General features: G+C 48.5%; 3 protein-coding genes, 1 non-coding gene and 1 pseudogene across 4 annotated transcripts in view; 4 read left to right on the top strand and 1 right to left on the bottom strand.

The window, feature by feature from the left end:
- Window positions 1–7602, top strand: part of GGNBP2 (gametogenetin binding protein 2) — a 45425-nt gene extending 37823 nt beyond the window's left edge. The window contains 5 exon segments of the mRNA XM_049771564.1: window positions 1720–1867; window positions 3651–3776; window positions 3857–4005; window positions 4748–4996; window positions 6967–7602. Of these exon segments, the coding sequence (XP_049627521.1) occupies window positions 1720–1867; window positions 3651–3776; window positions 3857–4005; window positions 4748–4996; window positions 6967–7170 (876 nt within the window). The 3' untranslated portion in view covers window positions 7171–7602.
- LOC126033408 (uncharacterized) lies at window positions 2680–2849 on the bottom strand (annotated as a pseudogene).
- On the top strand, window positions 6185–6291 carry LOC125996607 (U6 spliceosomal RNA). Its single transcript, XR_007491303.1, has one exon. It is a non-coding gene; the product is annotated as a U6 spliceosomal RNA (small nuclear RNA).
- Window positions 7603–9619: 2017 nt separating the features above from the next.
- On the top strand, window positions 9620–20252 carry DHRS11 (dehydrogenase/reductase 11). Its single transcript, XM_049772558.1, has 7 exons — window positions 9620–9960; window positions 13611–13820; window positions 17940–18034; window positions 18522–18651; window positions 19140–19232; window positions 19438–19503; window positions 19617–20252. Exons 1-7 carry the CDS (start codon window positions 9799–9801, stop codon window positions 19656–19658), a joined length of 798 nt encoding a protein of 265 aa, XP_049628515.1. The 5' UTR covers window positions 9620–9798; the 3' UTR covers window positions 19659–20252.
- Window positions 20253–20528: 276 nt separating this feature from the next.
- MRM1 (mitochondrial rRNA methyltransferase 1) lies at window positions 20529–24016 on the top strand. Its single transcript, XM_049764431.1, is given in 12 exon segments — window positions 20529–20581; window positions 20660–21257; window positions 21260–21344; window positions 21347–21390; window positions 21393–21498; window positions 21501–21567; window positions 21789–21839; window positions 23329–23433; window positions 23435–23492; window positions 23494–23512; window positions 23592–23711; window positions 23858–24016. Coding segments are annotated over 12 exon segments (1407 nt in total). The 3' UTR covers window positions 23959–24016.
- The last annotated feature ends 3344 nt before the right edge of the window (window positions 24017–27360 follow it).

The raw sequence follows: 27360 nt of genomic DNA, 5'->3' as shown, positions 1-27360 counted from the left end.
AAGACAGTGAAAAGATAAATTATATTTTGTTGTCCTTGTAAACATAGTTTTACATAGGGAACTTCTGGGATTAGGAAGTCACCATTTTGTTTATTTTTGGACCACATCTGGTGGTGCTCAGGTTTACTTCTGGCAATAGATTCTGTAATCATTCCTGGTGGTTCTTGGGGATTACTCCTGTCTCTGTTTAGGGATCCTTCATAGTAGTGCTTGGGGAATCATACGTGGTTCTGAGGAGAATAGAACCCAGGTCAGCCAAGTACAAGGCTAGCATCCTACCCACCTCTCACCTGCTCTGCTTTTTTTTTTTTTTTTTTTTGGTTTTTGGGTCACACCCGGCAGTGCTCAGGGGTTACTCCTGGCTCTGTGCTCAGAAATCGCTTCTGGCAGGCTCAGAGGACCATATGGATGCCAGGATTCAAACCACCAACCTTCTGCATGCAAGGCCTTACCTCCATGCTATCTCTAGCCCCTACTGTAAATGTTTTAATACCTTTTTTTTTGGGGGGGGGGTTGGGTTTTGGGCCACACCCGGCGTTGCTCAGGGGTTATTCCTGGCTGTCTGCTCAGAAATAGCTCCTGGCAGGCACGGGGGACCATATGGGACACCGGGATTCGAACCAACCACCTTTGGTCCTGGATTGGCTGCTTGCAAGGCAAACGCCACTGTGCTATCTCTCCGAGCCCTAATATCTCTTTTTTTCTCAAAAAATTACCACCAGGGTCTGGAGAGCTAGACAGTGGATAGAGCACTTGTCTTGCATGTGAGTGATTCCTCAGCACAGATCCAGGAGTTAAAACCCTCCTTTTTTTTAATCTCCCCCTTTCTCTTTTGTTGTTGCAATGATTGGGCTCTCACACATGCCTAGCTGTGGTACTCAAGAGTTTTTCTATGTTGCTCACTAAGTGTTACACATCAGTTTGTGGTTCTTGTACCCTACCAACTATACTATCTCACTTCAGTCCTTGCTCCCTTTGTTTGATTTCTGGGCCCCATCCTGTGGTACTTGGTGATATCTTCTTGCACAAAACTTGTGCTTTAGCCATTTGAACCATCTTCCTGATTCTAATATTTGGATTTTGTGCCTTGTCAGTGGTGCTCAGGGATGATTTCTGATGGCTCTAGGGAATGGAGAAGGGATATATGTGTGGTGCCAAGGATTAAACCAGGGTTGGCCACATGCAAGACAAATGCCTTGAAATCCAGGGTCAGAGAGATACCTCTTACTATAATAGTAAGGAAGTTAAAATGTAGCCATTGCGGGCTGAAGAGAGTACTTTTTTTTTTATTTAAAGAAAAAGCATCGGGGCCGGGCGGTGGCGCTAAAGGTAAGGTGCCTGCCTTGCCTGCGCTAGCCTTGGACGGACCGCGGTTCGATCCCCCGGTGTCCCATATGGTCCCCCAAGCCAGGAGCAACTTCTGAGCACATAGCCAGGAGTAACCCCTGAGCGTTACCGGGTGTGGCCCAAAAACCAAAAAAAAAAAAGAAAAAGCATCACATAGTTGATCATAATTCGTTTTTTCCAGATAAGTAAAGGCAAAGTTATTGAAAAGGGGGAAGGAAAAATATGAGAAGAAAAAATAAAAGTACAGTAGCAAGGTCATTGGTGAAAATTATTGTATCACCAATGAAGTTATTAATGCAATGACAGAAAGTTTAGTAAGATCTTGTGAGAATACTCTTCTTTTAAACCACCTATTTATATTAATCCCTACAGGAAACAGACTTCATAGAAAACAGCTGCAAAGCATGTGGCAACAATGAAGATGGCAATAGTTGTGTAGAAGTCATTGTTACCAATGAAAATACATCATGTACCTGTCCTAGCAGTGGCAATCTTTTGGGGTCCCCTAAAATGAAAAAAGGTAAGCTAAACAATTAAACATTAACTGTTAATGAATTTAATAATTAAAACAATTAGTTAACATTAACTGTTAAAAAGTTAATGTTTGCTATTGAAGTATTTTTAATATAACATTAGTTCCAGGCATATAGCGTACTTATTTTATATTTATGTCATTTCATTTTAATATAAGAGCTTTCAAAAATTCTGTAACCTAGATGATATTTTTTGATGGGGAAGCCACATCTCGAGGTTCTCCCTGTTCAGGAAGTAATCATAGCAGGGATAGGGGAACCTATCATAGCAGGGTAGGTTGAATCTAGGTCAGCCAAATGCAAGGTAAGTGCTCACCCACAGTATTATTCTTCCAGCCCAGAATTTTTGTTTGTTTGTTTGGTTGGTTTTTTTGGGTCACACTCAGCAGCGCTCAGGGGTTACTCCTGGCTCCACGCTTTAGAAACCGCCCCTGGCAGGCTCGGGATGCCGGGATTCAAACCACCGTCCTTCTGCATGCAAGGCAAATGCCCTAGCTCCATGCTATCTCTCTGACCCAGAATTTTCTTTTTCTTTCTTTCATTTTTTTTCTTTTCTTTTCTTTTTTTTTTTTTTTTGGTTTTTCGGGCCATACTCATTTGATGCTCAGGGGTTTACTCCTGGCTAAGCGCTCAGAAATTGCCCCTGGCTTGGGGAGACCATATGGGACGCCGGGGGTTTGAACCGTGGTCGCTATCTTTCATTGGCTAGAACTTGGCAAGGCAGACACCTTACCTCTAGCACTACCTCTCCGGCCCCCTATATATATATATATATATATATTTTTTTTTTTTTTTAAGCTGGGGGGCTTCACCGGAGGGAGGTTTTTCCCATCTCAGGTCAAACCCGGCAGGGCTAGGGGTGGTTCGACCTGATCAAATAAGATCAAGGTGTATGCGGGGAAGGGGTGCAGGGGTGGGCGCGCACACTCATTACCAACCACACCCCAGGCCGCACTGCCCCAGAATTTTATTTTTTTTATTTTTAGTGACATCGAATTTTAGAATTATTTTATTGCACCAAGAATACCATATATTCATATGTAATTTTACTTCATGGTGTTTATTATTTAACCAAAACAAAACAATAAAACTCTGGGGCTAGCGCCATAGAATACTGGGTTGGATGCTTGTCTTGCATGTGGCTAACTCGGGTTCAATCCTTGACAACCTAGATAATCCCTAAGCCACCAGGAGATACCATTGAGCCTAAAAACCAAAAAGCAAAAATACCTATAAATTCTTTCTTTTTTTTAATATTTCTTTTTTTAATTTTTTTTATCTTTAGTTAAACACCGTGATTACAAACATGACTGTAGTTGGTTTTAGTCACAAAAAGAACACCCACCCCCTTCACCAGTGCAGCATTCCCACTACCAATGCTCCCCATACTCCTCCACCCACAACCCCTGCCTGTATTCATCAGGCATTCACCTATAAATTCTTTTTTTTTTTTTTTTGGTTTTTGGGCCACACCCAGTAACGCTCAGGGGTTACTCCTGGCTATGTGCTCAGAAGTTGCTCCTGGCTTGGGGGACCATATGGGACACCGGGGGATCGAACCGCGGTCCGTCCAAGGCTAGCACAGGCAAGGCAGGCACCTTACCTTTAGCGCCACCGCCCGGCCCCTCACCTATAAATTCTTAACCCTATTTTCAGTGTTTAATTTACTTTACTTTCGATAAGCTATCCATTTGGAAAGTATCTTGTTGTAGGCTCATTTATTTCAATATATTTATTGGTATATTAATTGTAATTCTCATTTATTTTCAGGTCTATCTCCACACTGTAATGGTAGTGATTGTGGATATTCGTCTAGCATGGAAGGGAGTGAAACGGGTTCTCGGGAGGGTTCGGATGTTGCCTGCACTGAAGGCATTTGTAATCACGATGAACATGGTAGGTTCAGATGAAGCTCCCAATTAGTTCTTTAGTATGTCTGCAAAAGCACACTAATAAGGGATGGTTGGTTTTTGCAGGCGATGACTCCTGTGTTCATCATTGTGAAGATAAAGAGGATGATGGTGACAGTTGTGTTGAATGTTGGGCAAATTCTGAAGAGAACAACACCAAAGGAAAAAATAAAAAGAAGAAAAAGAAAAGCAAGATGTTGAAATGTGATGAACATGTAAGTGTCATAATTTGAAACTTCGGGAGTGTGAATGCAAAGGGTCTTTTTGGTTTGTCTTTAGCATTGCTCGGGGCCCTAGTGATCACTTCTGCTGATACTTGAGCTGACTATGCAAAAGCCCTGGGCAGTGTTCTGGCCCAGCATTGCTGGGGTCCACCAGGTCCAACTAGGAAACACCAGCAGGGTGAAGATATATATGCAGTGTTGAGGATTAAAAAATGGGTCAAGGGGCCGGAGAGAGAGCATGGAGGTAAGGTGTTTACCTTTCATGCAGGAGGCCATCGGTTCAAATCCCAGTGTCCCATATGGTCCCCCGTGCCTGCTAGGAGCAATTTCTGAGCCTGGAGCCAGAAATAACTCCTGAGCACTGCCGGGTGTGACCCAAAAACCACAAAAATAAATAAATAAAAAATGGGTCAAATTTGGGCCTAAACACTTATTTGTAAGCCCTCTGCTCTGAATTATTGTTCCAGCCCCCCAGTTCATTCTTTTGATAATACTTTTGTGTTTGTGTTTCTGGGGGCCACACTCAGCATACTCAGGGCTTACTCTTGGGCTCTATACTCAAGAATTACTCCTGGTAATTATCTCCTGGTGGTCTTGAGGAACCATATGGTATGCTAGAGATTGAACCTGCTGTGTGCAAGTCAAGCACCTTACTCGCTTGGTGTCCTATTGCTTCAGCTCCCAGTTCTTTCTTGCCTTTATTTTCCTGGGAAATCCTTTACTATGATTTCAGATCCAAAAGCTTGGAAGCTGTATTACCGATGCAGGTAATCGAGAGACCTCAGGAAATACCGTGCACACAGTGTTTCACCGAGACAAGACCAAAGATGTACATGCTGAAAGCTGTTGTGGTTCTGAAAAGGGTGGGCAGCCATTGCCTTGGTTTGAGCATAGGAAAAATGTGCCACAGTCTGTAGAATCCACAGAGACATCGTTTGGTCCTGATTCTGGAAAAGGTGCCAAGAGCTTAGTTGAACTCCTTGTAAGTATATCATGATGTCTTGTTGTGTATGAATATTTGTTCACAAGTAGATACAGGAGGGACAGCATTTATGGGTTTAAAGTTGTGGGTAGGAGAGGTTTTATGAAATTTGGAATAGGGCCAGAGATGTAGCTCAGCAGTAGACAGACCACTTTCCATCTCTCGACCTTAAAGCTAGAAGAGACTTGTTAAGAAAGGTATAGAATTAGTATTATGTTCAGGAATCTCTCTTTTTTTCTTTCTTTATTTTTTTCATTTTGTTTTTTAACCACACCTGGTGATGCTCAGGGGTTACTCCTGGGTATGTGCTTAGAAATTGCTCCAGCTTGGGGGATTAAACCGTGGTCCGTCCCAGGCTAGCGTGCACAAGGCAGAGATGCCTTACCGCTTGTGTCACCACTCCGGCCCCAGGAATCTTTTTTTGTTTGTTTGTTTGTTGTTGTTGTTTTTGGTTTTGGTTTTTTGGGCCACACCCGTTTGATGCTCAGGGGTTACTCCTGGCTATGCGCTCAGAAGTCACTCCTGGCTTGGGGGGACCATATGGGACGCCGGTGGATCGAACCGCGGTCCATCCTACGCTAGCGCTTGCAAGGCAGACACCTTACCTTTAGCGCCACCTTCCCGGCCCCTGTTTGTTTGTTTTTTGGGTCACACACATAACTAGTATTCTAAATAATTTAGGTCCACTTGGATTGTATTTACTACAGAAAAAAAAAAACCTTCTTATTGGCTCCATCCCCATTCTACCACAAATAGCATAGATGACTTAGAATCAAGTAGAATTCACCCGAAAATCAGAATTTGTATCAATTACAGAATATTTTCCAAATTTTTATTATACTTTTATCCTACATTACAACTAAATACCTAAAACATGAACTCTTGTCAGTTTCTATATTGAAGCTTGGCTACCAAACAAAACGCCACTCAGGAAGAGTTCACTTATGATAATCCTGGAGATTATTCACTTATGATTATCCTGGAGAGATAGCATGGAGGATTTTTGAGTCACACCTGACAGCACTTAGAGGGGTTACTTCTAGCTCTGCACTCAAAAATAAAATTTGGGGACTATGTGGCATGCTGGAGATCGAACCTGGGTAGGTCGTATCTGAGGCAAGTGTCCTACCTGCTATACTGTCGTCACTCTGGCTCATCTATAAATATTCTGATTAAAAACTTTCTGTGGTGCTCGCTTCAGCGACACATATACTAAAATTGGAACGATACAGAGAAGATTAGCATGGCCCCTGCGCAAGGATGACATGCAAATTCGTGAAGCGTTCCATATTTTTAAAAAAAAAAACTTTCTGTGGCTGAACTGATGTGAAAAGGGTAAAGAAAAAAAACAAAAAACCTCCTTAATTTTTTTAATCATATTTGAATTTTGAGCTTTTCTTCTTTTTCTATTAGGGTTAGAAAGGGTGTTGTTTGGGTTTCTTTTTTCTTTTTTTTGTTTTTAATTTTTGTTTCTAGAATACACCAGCAGTACCCAAGGGCAGACTCCTGGTGTGCTTAGAGATCACTCCTGGTGGGCTTGGAGAATCATTGTGGTGCCAGAGGTGGAACCTAGGTCAGCACATGCAAAGCAAGCATCCTACCTACTATACTTGACTCTTTGGTTCTATGAGGTTAGAGTTTTAACATAGTGTTCAGACTATGGTGAAGGGTAGAGTTAAAATCAGGTTCAGAGTTAGGGTTAATAATAGAGTTTAGGGGCCGGAGAGATAGCATGGAGGTAAGGCGTTTGCCTTTCATGCAAGAGGTCATCGGTTCGAATCCCAGCGCCCCATATGGTCCCCTGTGCCTGCCAGGAGCAATTTCTGAGCCTGGAGCCAAGAATAACCCCTGAGCACTGCCAGGTGTGACCCAAAAACCAAAAAAAAAAAAATAATAGAGTTTAGGCTAGGGTTAGGGTTTAGCATTTTGCATTTTTAAACCCTAGTCTTACCTATTTCTTTAATTTGCAGGATGAATCAGAATGTACTTCAGATGAGGAAATCTTTATCTCACAAGATGAAATACAGTCATTTATGGCTAATAACCAGTCTTTCTACAGCAATAGAGAACAATACCGACAACATCTGAAGGAGAAATTTAATAAGTACTGCCGCTTAAATGATCACAAGAGGCCCATTTGTAGCGGCTGGTTGACAACAGCTGGAGCAAATTAAATAAATAAAATAGCTCTGTCTTTCAATGAAACACTCAAGATGACTACTGCGCCTTCTCTTTAAAAAAAACTTAAGTTAGTGATTTATGGCAAATTTTATCTTAAATCATTGTGATTCTTTCTTGTTTTGGGAGACGGTGGAGGTAACCTCATTAGTTCTTTCTTCGGGCTTGTGTCTTTAGTTGTGTGGCTGCGCAGGCCTGCCATATGATTTAAGCCATCTCTTTTCATTAAATGTTCCTCTTTCTGTGAGACTTACTACAGCAACTTAGTGGCAAAAAGTAATGTTGTACTTATACTTCTGTACAGAAATGACAATGAGCTGAATATATGGTTTTACAAGTAGACATCCACTTGCAAAATGTTTGGATGTAATGTTAAAGCGCAATGTGCAAAATTTAAAATAAAGAATATTTATTAATATGCATAGTAAAATTCGGTGTACATGTTTCTGCTTAATGTGTGGCAGTATTTTAATATTTGCCATTTTGTGGTCTTGATACTTGGCCAGTGTTGGTGTTAGAGAGGCTGAAGAGCAAATGAGATATAGATACAGATGATTGAAGACAGAATTCTTCCCTGATTACAGTTGACAAATGAGAAAAAGTTTCCAGATCATTTGTTTTGAAAGAATAAATGTGCTGTGATACCTTTAAGTATTGGCTATCATCTTACTTTCTTATGAATGTGATGGTTGTTTTCTTTTTTCTTTTAAAACTAAAAGCTCCTGGTGGATAAAACAAGACACCATAAGGCCAGAGCTTCATATTGGTTTTTCAGAATGAAAACAGAACTTGTCAGTATTTCCGTGAAGGGTTTCCTATTAAGTAATTAGTATGTAGTAGAGGAATCATAACGTGGCCCTGAAAGCTAACCAGTTGTGGTCTGTTGTGAGTACATGTTCCTTATCTAGTTTCCAACAATAAAGTCACTGTAGCATAATAATTTACTGCTTTCAGAAGCTCTCTGAATACTGAAGGAGAGTTCCTAAGAAGTACCAGTTGACTGCCATTTAAAAGCTTGCATTAATAGTTCATCCGGGATGACGTGCTTTAGAGCTTTGTGTCCTTGGTGGGCAGCTGTCTATGCCACCACCTGCATTGACTCTAGGGCAGTAGATACTTCTGTGCAGTGCGGGTGGCATGAGTTCTATGGCCTTTATACCTGATTTGAATCAAGTGGGCAACAGCTGAAGTTTGGTGAAATTTAAATTACGCAGTTCTCTTCTGATATAAGTAGGGAAGGTTCGAGCTGGAGATAAAAAATAAGTTATGATTCCAGTTTGACCCTTGTTTTCATCCAGGCATCCATAAAAATAGTTGGTACTGTGATTCTGAGCTCAGTCACCTATACACCACCTGTTGGTGTCAGGTTGTAACGTCTTGAGATTCCCTCAAAGCAAAGGCTAGTATTGAATGTCTTCATCTTTGACTTGGGGCTAACACCCATGCTTGTTGAGAGATTATATTAGTCTCCTTCACTCCATTACTTGCAGTGAGATATGCTGATAGGTGCTTTTTCTTTGAAAGGATGAGTATAGTAAAAATGCAGAAATGAGGCTGTTTTTGGTGGTTTGATGAATGAGGAAACAACCAGTAGTCCAAGAGGAGACAAAAGGGAGAATGTAGGACAGGCAGTTTATGAGCACGTGCAGTGCATCTCCCATCTTCACCATCCCTGTCTTTTAATATGTTCTTATGAAGAAATCAGTAAGGTTATATCATATGGCTGCTGCGCAGATTATTATAAAGTGCCTTAAAGTGCTTGTTACACTTTAAGCACTCAGTAATGTTAGTTACTGTGTTTTATTCTTTGTGTTATATTTATTGGAGTCTAGTCCTTTTGTAGCTACAGTTCCTAGAAGGTAGGAACTGGAGTGCGTATCAGTTTTGGGCCAGCCGGGCAGTGCTGGGGGGTCACTGAACTCTGCTGTGAGGGAGGGTTTTCCCCAGGTGGGTGAGGCTAGCAAGTCAAGGCTGTCCCCTAGGTCTGTCGAAACCAGGACCTGCACACAAAAGGAGCCCTCTGCCCTTTAAGCCTCTTCTGGCTCAGTCTTAACCACTTGTCGGTTAGCATGGCCGAAGGGTCCGATAGGTTTCCTCCCAAAGTGACCCAGTTTTGATAGCTGATGTCTTTTCTGGACCAAATCCTACACACACCAGCTCTTATTAAGAGGAAATTGTATCCCCTCGAGTGCCCTTAATTTCTCTTCCCGAGCTGAGGGGCCATGAACAGGAAAGAGGCCGAGCTAGAGGCTAGAATACTGCAAGTACAAGTCCCTCCCGGAGAAAGACCCGCTAAACCTAGGTTTTCCTGCATCAGAGGGCTCTTGGGAGATAGGCGAGGGGGCCCCAACCCCCAGGAACCTTCTTCCCGCTTAGGGGCGTGCCGGAAGGGGCTCGGCCTCGCAAGGGCCGGGGCGGCAAGTCGGGCGTGTTCTCGGGCGGGCCTGGCGGAGGAGCCGGGGGTGGAGTCGGCGCCCGAGCACGGCCCGAATGGAGGCGGGTTTGGGCGCGGCGCCGACCGGGCCGGGCCGCCGGTGGCTCCCGCAACGGTCACCAGAGAAAGGCCCGGCCTCTGCGACCCGGGGCGGAGCTCCTCGGCCCCAGAGCACTTCTCGCGCTCCGACATGGGCGGGCAGGCGGCGGCCAGGGCCGGCATGGAGCGATGGCGCGGCCGGCTGGCTCTGGTGACGGGAGCCTCGTCGGGCATCGGCGCCGCGGTGGCCCGGGCCCTGGTCCAGCAGGGGTTGAAGGTGGTGGGTTGTGCTCGCACTGTCAGCAACATCGAGGTAAGGGCCGGATGGGGCGCGGGAAAGGCGGCGTTTCCGCCGAGATGGGGCCCTGCTGGGAGAGGGAGTGACCGGGCAGCTGTGACCCCCTGCCCTCATGTGTCTGCCACCCCAAAGCCCTTGACCCCGGGTTCAGGGACTGCTGCAGCGATGAGTGCCTGATGGAGAGGGCGGGTTGAATTGGTGCTTTTGGAAGTCTGTTTTTTATTTTATTTATTTTTAACCACACATCGACGGTGCTCAGTCTTGGCTCTGCACTCAGGAATCACTCCTAGTGCAGGATGTGGGGGAACCCCATGGGCTGCCAGGTATAGAACCCTGGTTTGCCCTATGCAAGGCAGCCCTACTATCATTCTGGCCCCAAAGCCCGCATCTTTTAAGGGATTTCGTTTCTCTTGATCTTCTCTTCCATTGCACCAAAGCTGACTCCAGCCATCTTTCTCTCTGCCTCTCCCTGCCTTCTTGCTTAAGATATAGGGAAGATGAAAGAGGAAGTCTGAACTCAGGGAGCAGCAAGATTATCCTGGAGAAGGACAAATGGACTGTGACTTTCTGGCCCCGTGGGCTGAGTTTTCTAACTCCTGGGCTGCCCAGACCTCTCTCACAAAGCCCAAGTGGCCAGACAACTGCCACACAAGTCAGAGCAGATTTGTTGACCATATTTTTTTTTACCCCTGATTGGAGAGTTGAGCCTTTCTGGAGGGTGAACCCCTGCTCCTCGGTTTTAATTGCCTTTAATTTCTCTGTGTCATCTTTGGACTCACCCTCACAAAACATTCATTCAGCGTTGGGACTAATACTTATCTGCTGACTGTCTCCACTGTGGCCCAAAGTCCCCTAGACAGAGAATTGATGAAGACACTTGGGCAGGGACAGGAGAGGGTGGACGGAAGGAGGACTGCCCTCTGCCCTGCTCCTCCCAAAGGTACACTTTATTTTTTTTTATAATATCTTTACTCAAGCACCATGATAACAAACATGTTTGTGGCTGGGTCCAAAGGTACACTTTAAAGTTTCCTAGATAATCCCAAGGTCACCTGGCCTGTCTGTCACTGCCCCACTGTGCCCCTCCTTAACAAGGCTGAGCCCAGCCCAGTCTGAAAGATCTGTCAAGAATTAGACACTTGAGGGCCCGGAGATATAGCACAGTGGTATTTGCCTTGCAAGCAGCCGATCCAGGACCAAAGGTGGTTGGTTCGAATCCCCGGTGTCCCATATGGTCCCCCGTGCCTGCCAGGAGCTATTTCTGAGCAGACAGCCAGAGTAACCCCTGAGCACCGCTGGGTGTGGCCCAAAAAATCAAAAAAAAACAAAAAAAAAACAAGAATTAGACACTTGGGCCAGAGCAATAGCACAGCTGCAGGGCATGTGCCTTGCAGTCGGGCGTGTGCCTTGCACGGGATGACCTGGGACAGACCCAGGTTCTATTCCTGGCATCCCATATGGTTCCCCCAAGCCTGCCAGGAGTGATTTCTGAGCTCAGAGCCAGGAGAAACCCCTGAGCACCACCCAAAAAAAGAAAAAAGATACTAGATTTCTTCTCATTTCAGTTTTGGGATCACCCCTTGTGCAGCTTGTACTCAAGGTTCCTTGGAGCTCCCCAGTTTCTAATACTGAGTTTCTTTCTTTCTTTCTTTCTTTTCTTTTTTCTTTTTTTTTTCTTCTTTCTTTCTTTCTTTCTTTCTTTCTTTCTTTCTTTCTTTCTTTCTTTCTCTCTTTTTCTTTCTTTTCTTTCTTTTTCTTTCTTTCTTCTTTCTTTCTTTCTTTCTTTCTTCTTTCTTTCTTTCTTCTTTCTTTCTTTCTTCTTTCTTTTTCTATCTTTCTTTCTTTCTTTCTTCTTTCTTTCTTTCTTTCTTTCTTTCTTCTTTCTTTCTTTCTCTTTCTTTCTTTCTTTCTTTCTTTTCTTTCTTTCTCTCTTTCTTTCTTTCTTCTCTCTTTCTTTCTTTCTTTCTTTCTTTCTTCTTTCTTTCTTTCTTTCTTTCTTTCTTTCTTCTTTCTTTCTTTCTTCTTTCTTTCTTTCTTTCTCTCTCTCTTCCTTCCATCTTTTTTTTCTCTCTCCTGTCATACCCAGTGGTGCTCAGGAATCACTCCTATCAGGGTTGGGGAACCATATTTGGTGCTGGGGATCAAATGTGGGTCAGCTAAATGCAAAGCAAGCACCTTATCTCCTTTACTATATCTCCAGCCTCTAACACTGGGTTTCTTAACTCTGAACTGACACTGGCCTTGTCTTCGTACTCTTGTACCCCAAACTAGTTAGAAAAAACGGTCCCTGAGAACCAAAGTGTTCTCTAAACTGGACACTCAGCCCTGGGATGACTCCATGTGTGGGGAGAGATGATTTCTGCTGCTACATGGTTTTAGGTTATAGTGGAGGGAATGGAGGGGCTGGTCCAGGGACACAGGGGAGGCAATGAGAAGGGAATAAAAAAGTTATCAGCTTTCCCTTCATTATGGCTATGGGGAATGGAGTTGGAGTGGTTTGGAGGGGGCAGCTTTGAGTCAGGGGTAAGAAAGGAGAAGCTCGGAGAGATAGCACAGCGGTGTTTGCCTTGCAAGCAGCGAACCAGGACTAAAGGTGGTTGGTTCGAATCCCCGATGTCCCATATGGTCCCCCGTGCCTGCCAGGAGCTATTTCTGAGCAGACAGCCAGGAGTAACCCCTGAGCACCGCTGGGTGTGGCCCCAGAACCCCCCCAAAAAATTTTTTTTAAATAAAATAAAATAAAAAAAAAAAGGAGAAGCTGCATACTAGGAGAGGTGAAAGTTATCAGCTTCCTTGCCCACAGTTTGCTTCTATTACAGAATTGATTGGTTCTTAAACAGTTTGGATTCTACCTCTTGGGGTGGCTATAATATATTAGGCAAAGGGGCATTTCTGAGTTATAAAGAAAGTTGCAGCAGGATCACCTGGTCCAGCTCTTTTCTTTCTGGGGAGAGAAGACAGCTCAGAACTGGCCAACCTGGCCTTCCTCTTTACTCAAGCCACTCTTGATACATGCACTCAATCAGCTCCACAAGGCTTCCACAGTGGACTGGTGCATAGGCTTTGTATGTAGTAGAACCAGGCTCCCTCCCTTCTACCAGACCTGGGAGTATCCTCTGGGAATGACTCAGAACTCCTCCCCCCAAAAAATAAAACCTCAAGAATGCCAAGTCCTTGACCTCTTAGGCCACCTAGCTTCCTCCTGCTTCTCTTCCAATCAACCTCAAGACTCCTCTGCTCCTGATCCAGAGCCACTTGCCACCCGACTTGTCTCCAAAGAAGCTCTGAGTGGGGGCAAGTGGACCTTGAAACACAGAGAAAACATCTTCCCTGAGCTCCCTCCCCACATAGCTTAGGCAGCTTTAGGTGGGAGGCACCAAGCATGTGTTTGTAGGAGAGGAGGCAGAAAAACTCTCCTCTGCCTCATTTCCAGGGCCCTAGCCCTTACCCTTCTCATATCAATGTTTACCCAGAGGGGGTTCTCCCTGGAGGTTTCAGCCTCCCCCGTCACACTCCCCACATTTTGAAAGGACAAACTTGGGCAGTGAGCAGTCCCACTGCCGGTGCCCCTAAGAAGAGGCAGCTGAGAAAAGGGATCCCAGCAGGATGACAGCAGAGGGGGGTTGTGTGGGCCACTCACTCCAGTCACCTGTTGGGTTTCATAGGAGCTGGCTGCTGAATGTAAGAGTGCAGGCTACCCCGGGACTTTGATCCCCTACAAATGTGACCTGTCCAGTGAGGAAGACATCCTGTCTATGTTCTCAGCGGTGCGCACTCAGCACAGCGGGGTGGACATCTGTATCAACAATGCTGGCTTGGCTCACCCCGATAGCCTGCTCTCGGGCACCACCAGCGGTTGGATGGACATGCTCAATGTAAGTCTGCTGATTTCTTGGAGGAAGATTGGCAGGGAAGAGAACTACTGCTTGTTGTGTGTTTCCACATGACCCAGGGTTATCAGGTACTTGGTCAGGCACATGGTCCGAATGGGAAGAAAAGAACCAAGAGATGGGGCCGGAGAGATAGCATGGAGGTAAGGCGTTTGCCTTTCATGCAGAAGGTCATCGGTTTGAATCCCGGCGGCCCATATCGTCCCCCGTGCCTGCCAGGAGCAATTTCTGAGCATGGAGCCAAGAGTAACCCCTGAGCACTGCTGGGTGTGACCCAAAAACCACAAAAAAAAAACCCAAAAAACAAACAAACAAAAAAAAACACCAAGAGACCGGTGACACTTTTCTCACTTCAGCCTGTGGGTGCCCTCTCTGAGCTTCTAGTCTTTTTTTGTTTGTTTGTTTTTGGTTTTGGTTTTGGTTTTTGGGCCACACTCGGCGGTGCTCAGGGGTTACTCCTGGCTGTCTGTTCAGAAATAGCTCCTGGCAGGCCCGGGGGACCATATGGGACACCGGGATTCAAACCAACCACCTTTGTTCCTGGATCGGCTGCTTGCAAGGCAGACACCGCTGTGCTATCTCTCCAGGCCCGAGCTTCTAGTCTTGTCTCTAACTGGCATAAGCACAACTGCCCTGTCAAGATAAACACATGCTTCTGTCTTAGCTGAGGTCAGGGGGTCTGCAGGGAGTAGGGCCACATGGGGAATTACTGCTAAGGTCCAGTGTCATTTGCTAGACTATGGACCTGATGTGGAAAGAGTTTATGGTCTTGCAGGAGTCAGGAATCTTGGGTTTTATTTACTTTGTTTTTATTGTTTGTTTATTTTTTATCTTTTGGCCATAACAGGGGTGACTCCCAGCTGTGGGCTTGGGGGTTATTCTTAGCAGTGCTGGAATTAAACTCCCGAGTCCTACTTGTAAAACCTGCGCTTGGCCCTTTGAGGTGTCTCTAGCTCAGAGCCTGGCTTTATATGTGCTCCCCAAGCCCCCAATCCTCACTAAAACCTCAGTTTAACAGGGCAGAAATATTTTTGGTCTGTTTTCTTCTCATGACTTTTTTTTTTTTTTTTTTTTTGGTTTTTGGGTCATTCCCGGCAGCGGCACTCAGGCTTACTCCTGGCTTTGTGCTCAGAAATCGCTCCTGGCTGGGTCGGGGGACCATATGGGATGCCGGGATTTGAACCCAGGTCTGACCTGGATCCGCTGCATGCAAGGCAAATGCCTTACCTACCACTGTGCTGTCTCTCGGGCACATATTTCATTCTCATATAGTCTCAGCCTATAAATGATAAATCTTGAATACGTGAAAATTTCCAATGCATATTGGAAATAAATTAAAAAGGTTGGAAAACCAAGAGTCAAATAAAATAACTATCAAAAACTTTTCAAGCTAGCCATGGACCAAACAAACTTTAGAACATGGAGGGTTTCAACCTCTGGACTGTTTTGAGGTGCTGGTAGGGCATCTGAGAGGTTAAAGGTAGTGCATAAGAGGCTGTATCTGTTCACATGCATTCACCTTCCATCTAACCACTAACAGGGGTATGAACTAGACATGAAGCAAAGCACTGGCCCTGCCCTCTCAGCCTTCCAGGAGACCCATCATGGGTTGGGTCATCACCTTAGATCACTAAGAGGATCTCTCAACTTGGAGCTCTCCTGGCCCTTCTGTAAAAGGAAGACTTAGTAGTATTCTGTGTGGTGATGCTGATAAGAATGATGATTTAGGGGCCCAGAGAGATAGCACAGCGGGCGTTTGCCTTGAAAGCAGCCGATCCAGGACCAAAGGTGGTTGGTTTGAATCCCGGTGTCCCATAAGGTCCCCCGTGCCTGCCAGGAGCTATTTCTGAGCAGACGGCCAGGAGTAACCCCTGAGCAACGCCGCTGGGTGTGGCCCAAAAACAAAAAAACAAACAAAACAAAACAAAACAAAAGAATGATGATTTAGTTTTTGTGCTATAGGCAGCAGTGCTCAGGGCTTACTTGACCTCTGTGCAACAGGGATCACTCCTGTTGGACTGAGGAAACCATATGTGGTGCCAGGGACTAAACCCAGGCCATCCTACCTACTATACAATGGCTTGGGCCCCTGGATTGTGATTCTGTTAGCACTCATGGTCAGGTATCTTTCCCACTCCCAGCCCTAGAAAAGTCACTTTTTCATCCATCCTCAGGATCTGAGCTCTCTACAGATGGCTGTAAAGTGGCCCTGACACCTGAGAGAGAGGAGAAACACCTCTCTACCTTTCTCTCCCCCTTGGGAGCTGGGTCTTTGGAGAACTAGAAAGCAGTCTCTGCCTGCCTTCTGGCTAAGGCTCTGTGTGGGCCAGCATTAGAGAGGAGATAATTCTTCAGGCCTGTTTGGGGAAGGAGGAACTTGGAGGTCACCTCTGCCAGCAGGGATTGGTGCCAAGGACAATGGAAATCCCCATGTCCTTGGAGGTTTCTTCCAGCTGATGTCAAGTTAACCCAACCCCATTCTTACAGATAGGACAAAGGTTAGAGCAGTGGTTCTCAAATAGTGGGGCGCGCCTCCCGGGGTGGGGGGGGCCCGCAAGGCTCGGTAAAGGGGGCGCGTTTGACTTCGGCAAACACTGTCATAACAAGCTAAGCCCCGTGTTTATGTTTCTGTATGTCTCTGGAGCTGAGAGTTGCGGTGTCCTGCTTCAAACCCCACTTCGAAAAGCTATGCATTGCAAAACATGCTCATTGTAGCCATGAGTCCAGACATCACCTCTGATGAAAAAATCAGCTCAAATTATTTTATATATTTTTGTTTTGCAGGTTAAAGGTTTTTTTTTTTTTTGGTTTTTGGGCCACAGCCATTTGTCGCTCAGGGGTTACTCCTGGCTATGTGCTCAGAAATTGCCCCTGGCTTGAAGGGACCATATGGGACGCCGGGGGATCAAACCTCGGTCCGTCCTATAGCGCTTGCAAGGCGACACCTTACCTCTAGCGCCACCTTCCCAGCTCAAAGTTTTTTTTTTAATAAAGCTACTATTTACAGTCGTGAGAGGGGGGGGCGCACGAAAAATGTTTTCTTCTTCATAGGGGGGCATGACAGAAAATAATTGAGAAGGCTGGGATCTGCATCACTCTAATCCTGAGGAAGAGGACAGGGAAGGTTAAAGAAGGACTGTGTCACTTGGGGAGATGGTACACATGGTCTGTGCCTGAGAAAAGGGTTTTAGAGCCTTCTTTTTTTTTTTTTTTTTTTTGTGAGCCACACCCTAAAATGCTCAGGGTTACTCCTGACTTTGCCCTCAAGAATCACTTGGGGGTGGGGGAGGTGCGGAGTCCTCTGAACCTGTCAGGAGCGATTTCTGAGGCAGAGCCAGGAGTAACCCCTGAGTGTTGTTGGGTCTGGCCCAAAAGGCCAAAAAAAAAAAAAAATTTTTTTTAAATAATCACTCCTGGCAGTACTCTGGGGACCATATAGGATGTTGGGTTTGAACCTGGGTTTGCTGCATGCAAGGCAAGAGCCCTACCTGCTGTACTATCGCTCTGGTGTAGAGCCTTTTTAAAAGTAGAAAGAGGGCTGAGTAATAATAGCACAGAGGTAGGGCATTTGCTTTGCACGTGGCCAATTGGGACAGACCGGGCTTCAATCCTCTGTATCCCATATGGCCCCTGAGTCTTCCTGGAGCGATTTCTGATCACAGAGTCAGGAGTAACCCCTGAGTACCACCAGGTGTGACCCAAAAACAAAACAAAAAGTAGAACAGGACCAAGTAATGCTTCCAGAGAAGAGCTGGGGGTCTGGGGACAGACAGGAGGCTGCTTACTGTTTGTGGGCTGGGGGAGGGGTCTCCTAGCTTTTAGTATCTTGGGAGGAGTTGCTTTTATTGCTACTTGGTTCAGGATCTTGGGCTGGGGACATCCCTGGCGAGGTCATGCCTCTGTTGCCAGCTGGAGGTGGTGTCTCTAGGGGAGAAACATCTAAGGCGAGATGTCCGGGGCCTGTTGTTGGTCTCTGGTAGGATCTGAGTGCGGGTTTGGAATGCCACCCACCACTGCCAGCACCCCCAGTGGGACTCTGTGGCTCCACCACCTGCAGAGCTGAGCCCGAGCTGGAGACATGCCCTTTCCCTCCCTGGCCTGCAGGTGAATGTGCTAGCCCTCAGCATCTGCACACGGGAGGCCTACCAGTCCATGCAGGAGCGAAAGGTGGACGACGGGCACATCATCAATATCAACAGGTGGGATAGAGTCACTACCGCGCCCGAGGGAGCCCTCTGGGCAGGGAAATCAGAACACACACCCAGGGAACACCACCTATCCCTGTGCCATGGCCACAGGGGCAGGGTCAACTGCGATTTAGCTAGAATGGCAGCTCCCCCTTCTCTCTGCAACTGATGCCTGGGTGGGGGGGAGTGCCACCACAGGGCACAGACAAAATGTCATCGGGGACATGACATCCCCAGCCTACGAGCGGAGACTACCTCTACCTCCAGAGATCTCCTGGTAGAACCTGGTCAGTGGTGAAGGTTCTGAGTACCAGCCACTGAGGGAACAACACTGTGTGGTCAGCAAAAGGATTCCTTGGAGCAAGGGTGGGCCTATGGACACTGCTTGAATAACAGGCTCTCCAGTGCACCTGAGGACCACTTCCCTTTAGCTTGTAGGTGATGAGGAAGTGGGGAATCACTGCTTCATTTTCTCTTCTTGCCCCTTCTCTCCACCCAGCATGTGTGGCCACCGAGTGGTTCCCCATTCCATGGTCCATTTCTATAGTGCAACCAAGTATGCTGTCACAGCACTGACAGAGGGACTGAGACAAGAGCTGCGGGAGGCCCAGACTCACATCCGAGCCACGGTGAGACCAGTGCTTTCCCGGCCCCACCACACCAGGGCTCAGGGTATTGCTGAAGCTCCTAGCAGTGGCTACTGTCACTTGAGTCTCCTTGTGTCCCTGACTCTGAGGTGAAAGGAGCTAAATTTGAAGGAAACCTGGTGGTGGGAGACCAAGGGAAGGCATTGTGAGAAGCCAGATGCACTCCAGCTTCCTCCTACCCCTCAGAGGCTGTCGGGCCGGGAGTAACTCACCTCTCTAAGCCTCAGCATTCTCATTTGTAAAATGGAGATGATACACTTTCTCAGGGTACAGAATCTTAAAGGATGGTGTTTGGAGGCCATTTACCATGCTGATAGGTAGCCAACATCCTTGTGTCTGACTTCTGGGCTGCTTTGGAGAGAGGAAGCAGTGCCAGGCCGTCCTCTCTGCAGTCAGGTGAAGGTTGGTCTGTGGCAAGAGTGGGCTGGAGCAGAGCTCAACCCTGAGCAGCCCTTTCTCTGTTGGCCCAGTGCATCTCTCCAGGATTGGTGGAGACACAGTTTGCCTTCAGACTCTATGACAAGGAACCTGAAAAGGCAGCTGCAACCTATGACAGCATAAAGGTGGGCTCTCCTCTGGCCTGGTGACTTCCAAGAGAAGGCAGAGGCCATCATGGCTTTCAGAAATAATCCCCCTCCTCCCTAACTTCTGGTTACTTTGGCCCCTCCTGGTGGTTTGGGGCGAGAATATGGACACCTGAGAGCACCTGGATGGTGGGAGGGAATGGAGTCCATTCTGTGACTCACTTAGCTCTCCTGGTGTGCTCAGTGTCTCAGACCTGAAGATGTGGCCGAGGCGGTCATCTATGTTCTCAGCGCCCCTCCACATGTCCAGGTGAGTTTGACCCCAGTTGTCTACTCCCTGGGAGCCCTGCACCCTGAAGGAGGCGGCAGGCAAGGGTTCTCAGGGATGGGGAGCGCGGGCACTTCAGCCTTGTGCCCCCACAGATTGGAGACATCCAGATGATGCCCACGGAGCAGCTGGCCTAGACTTCTGTGGGCAGCTTCTCAACGCCCTCTTGCTGGGCTCCCGACTCTGAGTTTAATGTGGGTTTGGGGCCCCTGGAGTTCACTCTGCACTACCCCATGAAGGGCCTCAAAATCTGAGGTTTTCACAGGCTGTCAACTTTATTCCAGTGGGAATGGGAAGAAAAGAGGGTGAGGAGAGGAGGTGGGTGTTCCCGAAATGATTGGAACTTGTCCTTGTCCTAGGTCTCCTTCCCTCTTGAGCTCTCAGACCCTCATTTAAACTTCCTGGTCTCATTCCTGTGACTAGGGAAGAAACTATAGCCCAAACAGTGGAGGAGGTTGCCTTTCTTACACCCATTGCCCCGTTCCCAAGGGATGTGTGTGCTAAGAGATGACTCTCTGAGTGTATGAGTGACAGCCCAGGCCTCCTGTTGGCTTCTACCTGTGCCCACTGTCCTGCCACCCCCTCCCACAGCTCCAGCCCTGTCTGACTCTTCAGTCTTAGGGGGATGGTCTCTTTGTACTGCGGAAGCAGAATTTCAGGGCCGACTTCTCAAGTGGATTTCCCCATAATCATTAAAAGAAAATTGTAATAAACTTTGACTTCTGGGCGTCTTTGATTTCTTTCAGCTTCTCTGTATTCAGGAAGACTCATGTTGCAGAAGTCTGAGGGCATCAGTCTTGGAGTGTGGAGTACCCTAGATAGCAGATGTGGACTTGAATTGAGTACTTGTTTGAGTACCATGACATGTAGGACACGGGCTACCTTGTCAGTCAGTGCACACAGCTACAGAGCTGTCACTTAACACATAAAAGGCCACGGGATAATAAGGCCTGCAGGGAAGCTGATAATGGGTGCTGAGAGTTTGGTTGACAAGACAGTAGAGGCGAATGCCGGAAGAGTCTTGGGAAGAAAACCTGCAGCTCCTGGGGCTAGACTGGCCGTGGGAAGGGAGGCATCTGGAACGATCTAATTGAACAGGAAAGCCAGTGTGTCCCTATTGATACCTGAATAAACGCAGATCTCTGGCTTCCTGGCACCTTGGCACCTTGAAGGGCCCAGAAGCGGAGCCTAGCCTTACAGTCAACTCGGCCTCCAGCACTGGCCACGGACAGGTGATGGTGGCCTTGCAGCTAATAATCCTGCAGGGGGCGCTGTGGGGAACAGCCTGGCGACTGGGCAAGCGCAGTAGGAAGCCGGGCAGGGGGCGTGGCCTCCTGAACCCGGAAGTGGAGTCCTGGGCTGGCTGGATTGCAGTCCGTGTCCCCGGCAATGGTTCTGGGGCAATCCGACGGAATCGAGAGTCCCGTTCACCGCTACTGAGTTCCCGGCGCCTGGGGACGCCGCTAGGGGCTCCGACCACGGCGCTGCTCGGGGCGCTGCGGGGCAAGGCCTGGCGATGCTCAGGCCACCCGCTCACGCGTGCTTCGGCGCAATGGGCGCGTCGTGGCCCGCGGCCCGGCGGAGAGGAGCTGAGCCGCCTGCTCCTGGATGACCTGGCGCCGGCCACGCTGGGCCCCGGGGGCCGGGAGCTGCTGTACGGCCTGTCCCCGTGCCTCCTGGCGCTGCGGGCCGCCCGCCGTCGCGTGGCCCGGCTCCTGCTGCAGGCCGGCAAGGCCGTGGCTGCAGGGGGAGGCGGGCCGAGCAGCTGCGGGGAGGCGAGGCGCAGAATATACCGGTTCTGGCGCCCAGAAAGCAGAAGCTGGACGCCTGTGTCGCCACCAGGTCCACCAGGGCGTGTGCATGGAAGTGAGGACCCGCTGCGGCCCAAGCCTGGACAGAGCCGAGGACGGAAGACCTGATGGCGACGGGCCCCCAGGCAACTGTGGCTCGTCCTCGAGGGAAACCAGGATCCCCGAAATCTGGGGCCGTGATACGCTCAGCTCACTTCCTCGGTGCCGATAAGATTATCACCAGCCAGAGGAACAGGCACGGAACGCCCCCTTATTTCCCTTGTGCTTCACCCCCACCCCTCTTTAGAGGCGCACTGAGCTTCCTAAGCACCTTGAATCTGGGTTTGCCCCTTTCAGCCAGATCTCACACTTGTCAGAACTCTGACCCCCCCCCCCCCAACTCTTGGGTCCCTAGGAGGGCAGGGGATCAGGTTTGCCCATTCCCAACCTCACAGAAAACTTTGGGAAAATTTGCAGCTGCCCGCTTACTCCTTGGGTCAGCAAGGCCAGCGCAGGGGCCATGGAGTGGTGACCACGGTGTACTCCACCGACGACCTGGGCCGGTTTCTTACAGGTAATGGGCTGCAGTGGGGGTTAAAGGAGCAGATAGGAAGGAGTCAAACATTCCCTCTGGGGCACTCAGCCAGCTGCTGACAGGGCATGGGGCATTATTTTCTGCTTCCTTTATAGAAACCATTTTTATTTATTTTTGTTTTTTGGCCCACACCTGGGCACGTTCAGGAGTTACTCCTGGCACTGCGCTCAGAAATTGCTCCTGGCAGCCTCGGGGGACCACATGGGATGCAAGGGATCAAACCTGGATCTGTCCCAGGTCAAGCTGCATGCCAGGCAAATGCCCTAACTGGCACTGCTATCTCTTCGGCCCTATAAATCTATCTTAGAAGGAAAGGAGTTTAAAAATCTGAGGTAGAACAACTTCTCCTTTTCCTGTTCTCACTCTCCAAGTGTACCCCTTTTGCCCCCTCTTGTGTGTTGTTGCTTTTTAAATTGGTGCAGTTAGCTGTGAGGAGTTGGCAGAGGTGTTGGGTTCCTCCAGTATAACTCAGCGTTACTCTTTGAATACCTCCACATCCCTCTCCCTCTCCCTTCTGCAAACAACAAAAAACATAAAGAACAAAAATCGCCTTATAATATTTAGGAAACCTGGCTTGGGAATCCCAAGTCTTCGCCTTCCTTTGATGGACACAAGGGGCAGTATTGCCCTATATTTGGCATCTCTCCTGGCCACACCACCGACACTACCACCCCCACCCCAGATTCCTCAATTTTCTGCCCTTGCATCATATGTAGATATATTTACATCTATTTCTTTTGGATTAATCCAGTCACATGGATATAAACTCTATCAGTATTTGAGTGCCTTCCATATATAATTTCTAGCGATCTTGCTCTCCTTTCTTTTTTTTTTTTTTTTTTTTTGGTTTTTGGTTTTTGGGTCCTCACTCAGCAGTGCTTAGGGGTTACTCCTGGCTCTACTCAGAAACCGCTCCTGGCAGGCACTCGTGGACCATATGGGATGCTGGAATTCAAACCACCATCCTTCTGCCATGCAAGGCAAACACCCTACCTTCATGCTATCTCTCCGGCACTCTGCTGTACTATCTTTGCAGTCCAGCCAGTCTCAGTTTGATCTCTGGTATCCCCGTGTCTTTCAAATGGGGTTGGCCCAAAATTATAGTGAGAGCTTCCCTACCACCATCTGTGACACTGTAATCACTATTTTAGATTTTGTTTGGGAGGTGTGGCTATGCTCAGGGCTTACTCCTGGCTCTGCACTCAGGAATTACTCCTGAGTGGTGGTGCTCAGGGGATGTGATGGATTGAACCCAGGTTCGCCATGTGCAGGGTAAGCACCCTCCCTGCTGCACTATTGCTCCAGCCCCAATTTTTGTTGTTTTGTTCCTCACTCCAGCTGCCTGCTCAGCTGTTTGCTGAAGTATGAACAAATCTTGAACAAATCCACTGCTAGGGCTGGAATCTCTCTGCACCAAGCCAGTTCCTCCAGAGCACCTCAGGAAGATTTGACGATCTCTTTCTTCTTTCAGGCCAAAGCACGGCAGGGCTGGCTTGTGGCTGGCACAGTGGGCAGCTCCCCCGATACCTCCCACCACCCCAACATCCCCCATCATCAGTTGCCTCGAGTTTCTGTGGGAGCCTGGTCGCGACCCTCCTCGTGCTGGGTGGGTAGAGCCGCTATTCCCTGGGCTGGGCTGGACGATACCCAGGCCACCCCCAAAACTTTGGTCCTATACCCTGCAGGGAACGAGGGTTTGGGCCTGTCCTGGGAGGCGCAGACTTCCTGCCACCTGCTTCTTACCATCCTGCCCGGATGCCAGCTACACCCTGGACTTGAGTCCCTGAACGTCTCTGTTGCTGCTGGTGAGTTTAGTCCCACTCCCTATCTTCAGCTGAACGTGCTCTCTCCATTTGTGGGGGACACAGTGCTCAATGAGGAGGTGAATGGAGCTGGGCCCTCCTCTTAGCCTGGCCCCCTGTCTCTCTCCCCTCCCCCCCAATCTATGTAGGAATTCTGCTTCACTCTATCTGCAGCCAGAGAAAGGGTCAGAGAGGGAGACCTCCCCAGGACTCCCAAGAACTCGCAGTTGCTCAGAAGGACCCAGAGTAGCCCAGCTCCCTGAACTACCTTCTGGATATGAAAAAAGACAGGAACAGGTGGGGTGGCTCTGGGGGTTACCTGACTCCCCATGCCTAGGAGGGCATGTCTTTGGTCCCTCTTCTTTACCACTCTTTGGGTGGGTGAGGCGGGAAGACCAGAGGTTCCTCGTGTTGATGTCGGAGGCAGCTGTTTCCTTAATGCACTGGGACAGGGTCTGCTTCTTTGTGTTATTTGCTGGGCCCTCCAGGATGAAGGGAGCAAGAGCAGCTAGAGGGGAGGCTGCTGCCTTCCATTTGGCCAGCAGACAGGTGCTGCCCCAGGCTCCATCCTTGTCCACTGCCTTGCAACCTTGAGCAGGGGGCTTTGTTTGTTGTTGTTGTTTTGTTTTGTCTTGGGAGGCACACCTGGTGGTCCTCAGAGGTTACTACTGGCTCTGCACCCTGGATTCACTCCTGATGAACTATGGGAAATCATATGGGATGCTGGGGATCGAAACCTGGATCAGCTGCTTGCAGGGCAAAGGCCCAATCTGCTGTACTATCGTGCAGGTCCCATATTTATTTTTGTTTGTTTTTGTTTTTGGGCCACACCTGGCAATGTTCAGGGTGCAGCACTCAGAACTCACATAGAACATGTGGGTTAAACCTGGGTCTGCAATATGTCAAGGCAAGCATCCTATCCCACTGTACTATCTCTCTGGCCCTAGGGGGCTTTGTCTTAATGCATCTTGGACCCTTGTGTGTGGTGCTTTTATTGGCTGCTGGTCAGGAGCGAATCCAACAGAAGACACTAGACCTGTTGTGTCCCAGTCCTCTAGGTGGCAGCCACACACTTCTACCCAGCGTCTCTTCAGTCCTTTGCAATCTCTGGGGAGATTAGACTCCACACTAGACCCACACATACTTCCCAACTCCAGGACTCCTGAGCTCCTGCCAATGACTTATCAATCAGTTCCACATCTGTGGAAGGAACCCATGAGCCTTTGATTCTGTGTGGTGATGAGCAGAGAGTTGCTGTACCCTACAGACAGACTGTGTCTTCCTCCCCTGACCCCACTAATTGGCCAAAGCCACTGTAGAGGGAGTTTAGAACTGTAGAACCACTTGGAAATCGTGACAAGATCTTGCCTTTAACATGGAGAGGCCACCTTCAGGGACCTGGTCCAGTTGCCTTTGGCCCCACAGAGAAGCAGTGAGACCAAGGGTAGATCACAGGGGTGTTCCAAAAAGGAAAAGAATTGCAGGGGTGAGGGCCCGGAGGAGCCGGGAGCACACACCTGGCCTGCACTAGGCCCCAAGGTCCAGCCCCAGCCCCACCTCACCCTCCTCCAAGCATCACAACATCGCTGGGGTCTGAGAATGGAACCATGGAACCAGACATCCAGGGGACTCTTGGTTCTCGGTTCCCACTAGCACCTCTGGGGAACAACCTTGCCCCCAAACAAAGCAAAATAAAATAAAGGATATGTTGCAGGACATCACAAACCTGTGCTCTGGGAGTTTCTGTTGTGTGTTTGGGATGAGACCCGGCTGTTGTGGGTGGGCCTGGTCAGTAGGAGGCCCAAGTAGAATGAAGCTTGACTTTGGGCTGCATCAAGATCTTCCCCTGGAGGGGCCAACGTGATAGCACAGTGGTAGGAGCGTTTACCTTGCACGAGGCAGATCCAGGACGGACCTGGTTTCGATCCGGCGTCCTACATGATCCCCCAAGCCAGAAGTGATTTCTGAGCGCATAGCCAGGAGTAACCCCCTGAGCATCACCAGGTGTGGTCCAAAAACCAAAAAAACAAAAGATCTGGGAGGCCGGGCGGTGGCGCTAAAGGTAAGGTGCCTGCCTTGCCTGCGCTAGCCTTGGACGGACTGTCGGTTCGATCCCCCGGTGTCCCCATATGGTCCCCCCAAGCTAGGAGGCGACTTCTGAGCACATAGCCAGGAGTAACCCCTGAGCGTTACCGGGTGTGGCCCAAAAACCAAAAAAAAAAAAAAAAAAAGATCTTCCCTGAGAGCCAGGAACTCGCCTGAGCCTTCTGCCTGCTGACCACATGCACAATTAGAGCTCCGCTGGTGCCTACAATCACCTGCACCAACCCAATATGGTGATAGAAATGGGGGGGGGGTTCTTTATTTTTTGGTCATATCTAGGGGTGCTCAGAAGCTAATTTCAGTGCGGTGCTCCACTAAATCATTTATTTTAAATTGGTGTTGGGAATCGAACTCAGGACTCCACCCATGCAAGATGAACCACATCCCCCCAGCCCTCAACATGCAAGTATCTTTTCTATTGGTTCTATTCTGGAAAACCCAGACTCGATGCAAATGAACTCAATTGAGGAACCCTTCTGGAATTGAGGGGCTGATTTTATTCTTTTGGGATAAAATCCTGCATGAAATCTGGAAGTAGGAGTTGGAGCACTCATGTACAGAGTTACCTCTGTGCATAGTCAGGGAGGGGCATGTGACTGGTCTACTAAGCATCTCTCTACCTGGGCTTATCAGCTGTTTTTATTTGGGGGTGGGGTGGGATACCTTTGGTACCTCAAGCCCTACAGGGCTGATTCCTGAGTATAGTACAGAATCAGGAGTAAACCCTGAGCATCACTGGGTGTGGCCCAAAAGCAAATAAAAAGTGGCTTATGCTGAGTCTTGTTCTTTGAGGTATCTCTGGTGCCCAACATAGCGCCCAACCACCCCTCACACCCCTTCCCAACAAGTTGGCAGGAGCTAGAGAGGTTCTGGGTGTATGTATGGGGGAGTTCTTCCCCTTGCAGGAAAGGGGGGGCTAATGTTGAGGTGCTAAGAGGGGATCCTGGCTACAGGCGGTGTTGCTCTCAGCTTTAGGATCAGTAAATGTGATTCTTCCTCAGGAGATTGGTGATGCAATCAGAGGGGTCCATGGGTGGAGGGCCCTTAGCCTGTTTGGTGCCTAGAGGAAAGCACCCACTGCTCCTGGGGGTGCCTGGGCAGGAGCTGTGGTGGGCAGAGCCCCCAGCTAACAGACTCTATAGACTCCATTGCATTGAGCCCTGAAGGTGCAACCAGCAATGATTTACTTGGCCCCCCCTCCCCAGAGGCTGATGGGGTGGCATAGGTAGCCCCTTCTTTGTTAGCCTCCCCACCCCATGAGGAGATGGTGGCACAGCCCTCCTCCATGGCTGCAATCAATTGTTTTTCCCCTGAAGGAGGCTAAATTGCTAACTCCCTTCCCCAGGCTGGGGTCCTAAACTAGACACACACAGACCCCCACTCTGCAGTTCCAGGCGCCAGGGAGCCCCACAGTTTGTAAATGTAATCAACCTTGAGGTCTCAGCTTCCACAGGTGCAATTAGCATGCCCATCTGCTAATCCCTGATTAATGATGTTTACAAACATGCGCTCCCCCTCCCCACACCCCTGCCCCTGCCTCCTCGGGCCT

Source organism: Suncus etruscus, chromosome 1 (assembly GCF_024139225.1).
Source record: "Suncus etruscus isolate mSunEtr1 chromosome 1, mSunEtr1.pri.cur, whole genome shotgun sequence".
NCBI classification, from domain to species: Eukaryota; Metazoa; Chordata; class Mammalia; order Eulipotyphla; family Soricidae; genus Suncus; species Suncus etruscus.
Note: the sequence above shows the minus strand (reverse complement) of the source record. Positions and strands in the feature narration are given on the sequence as shown.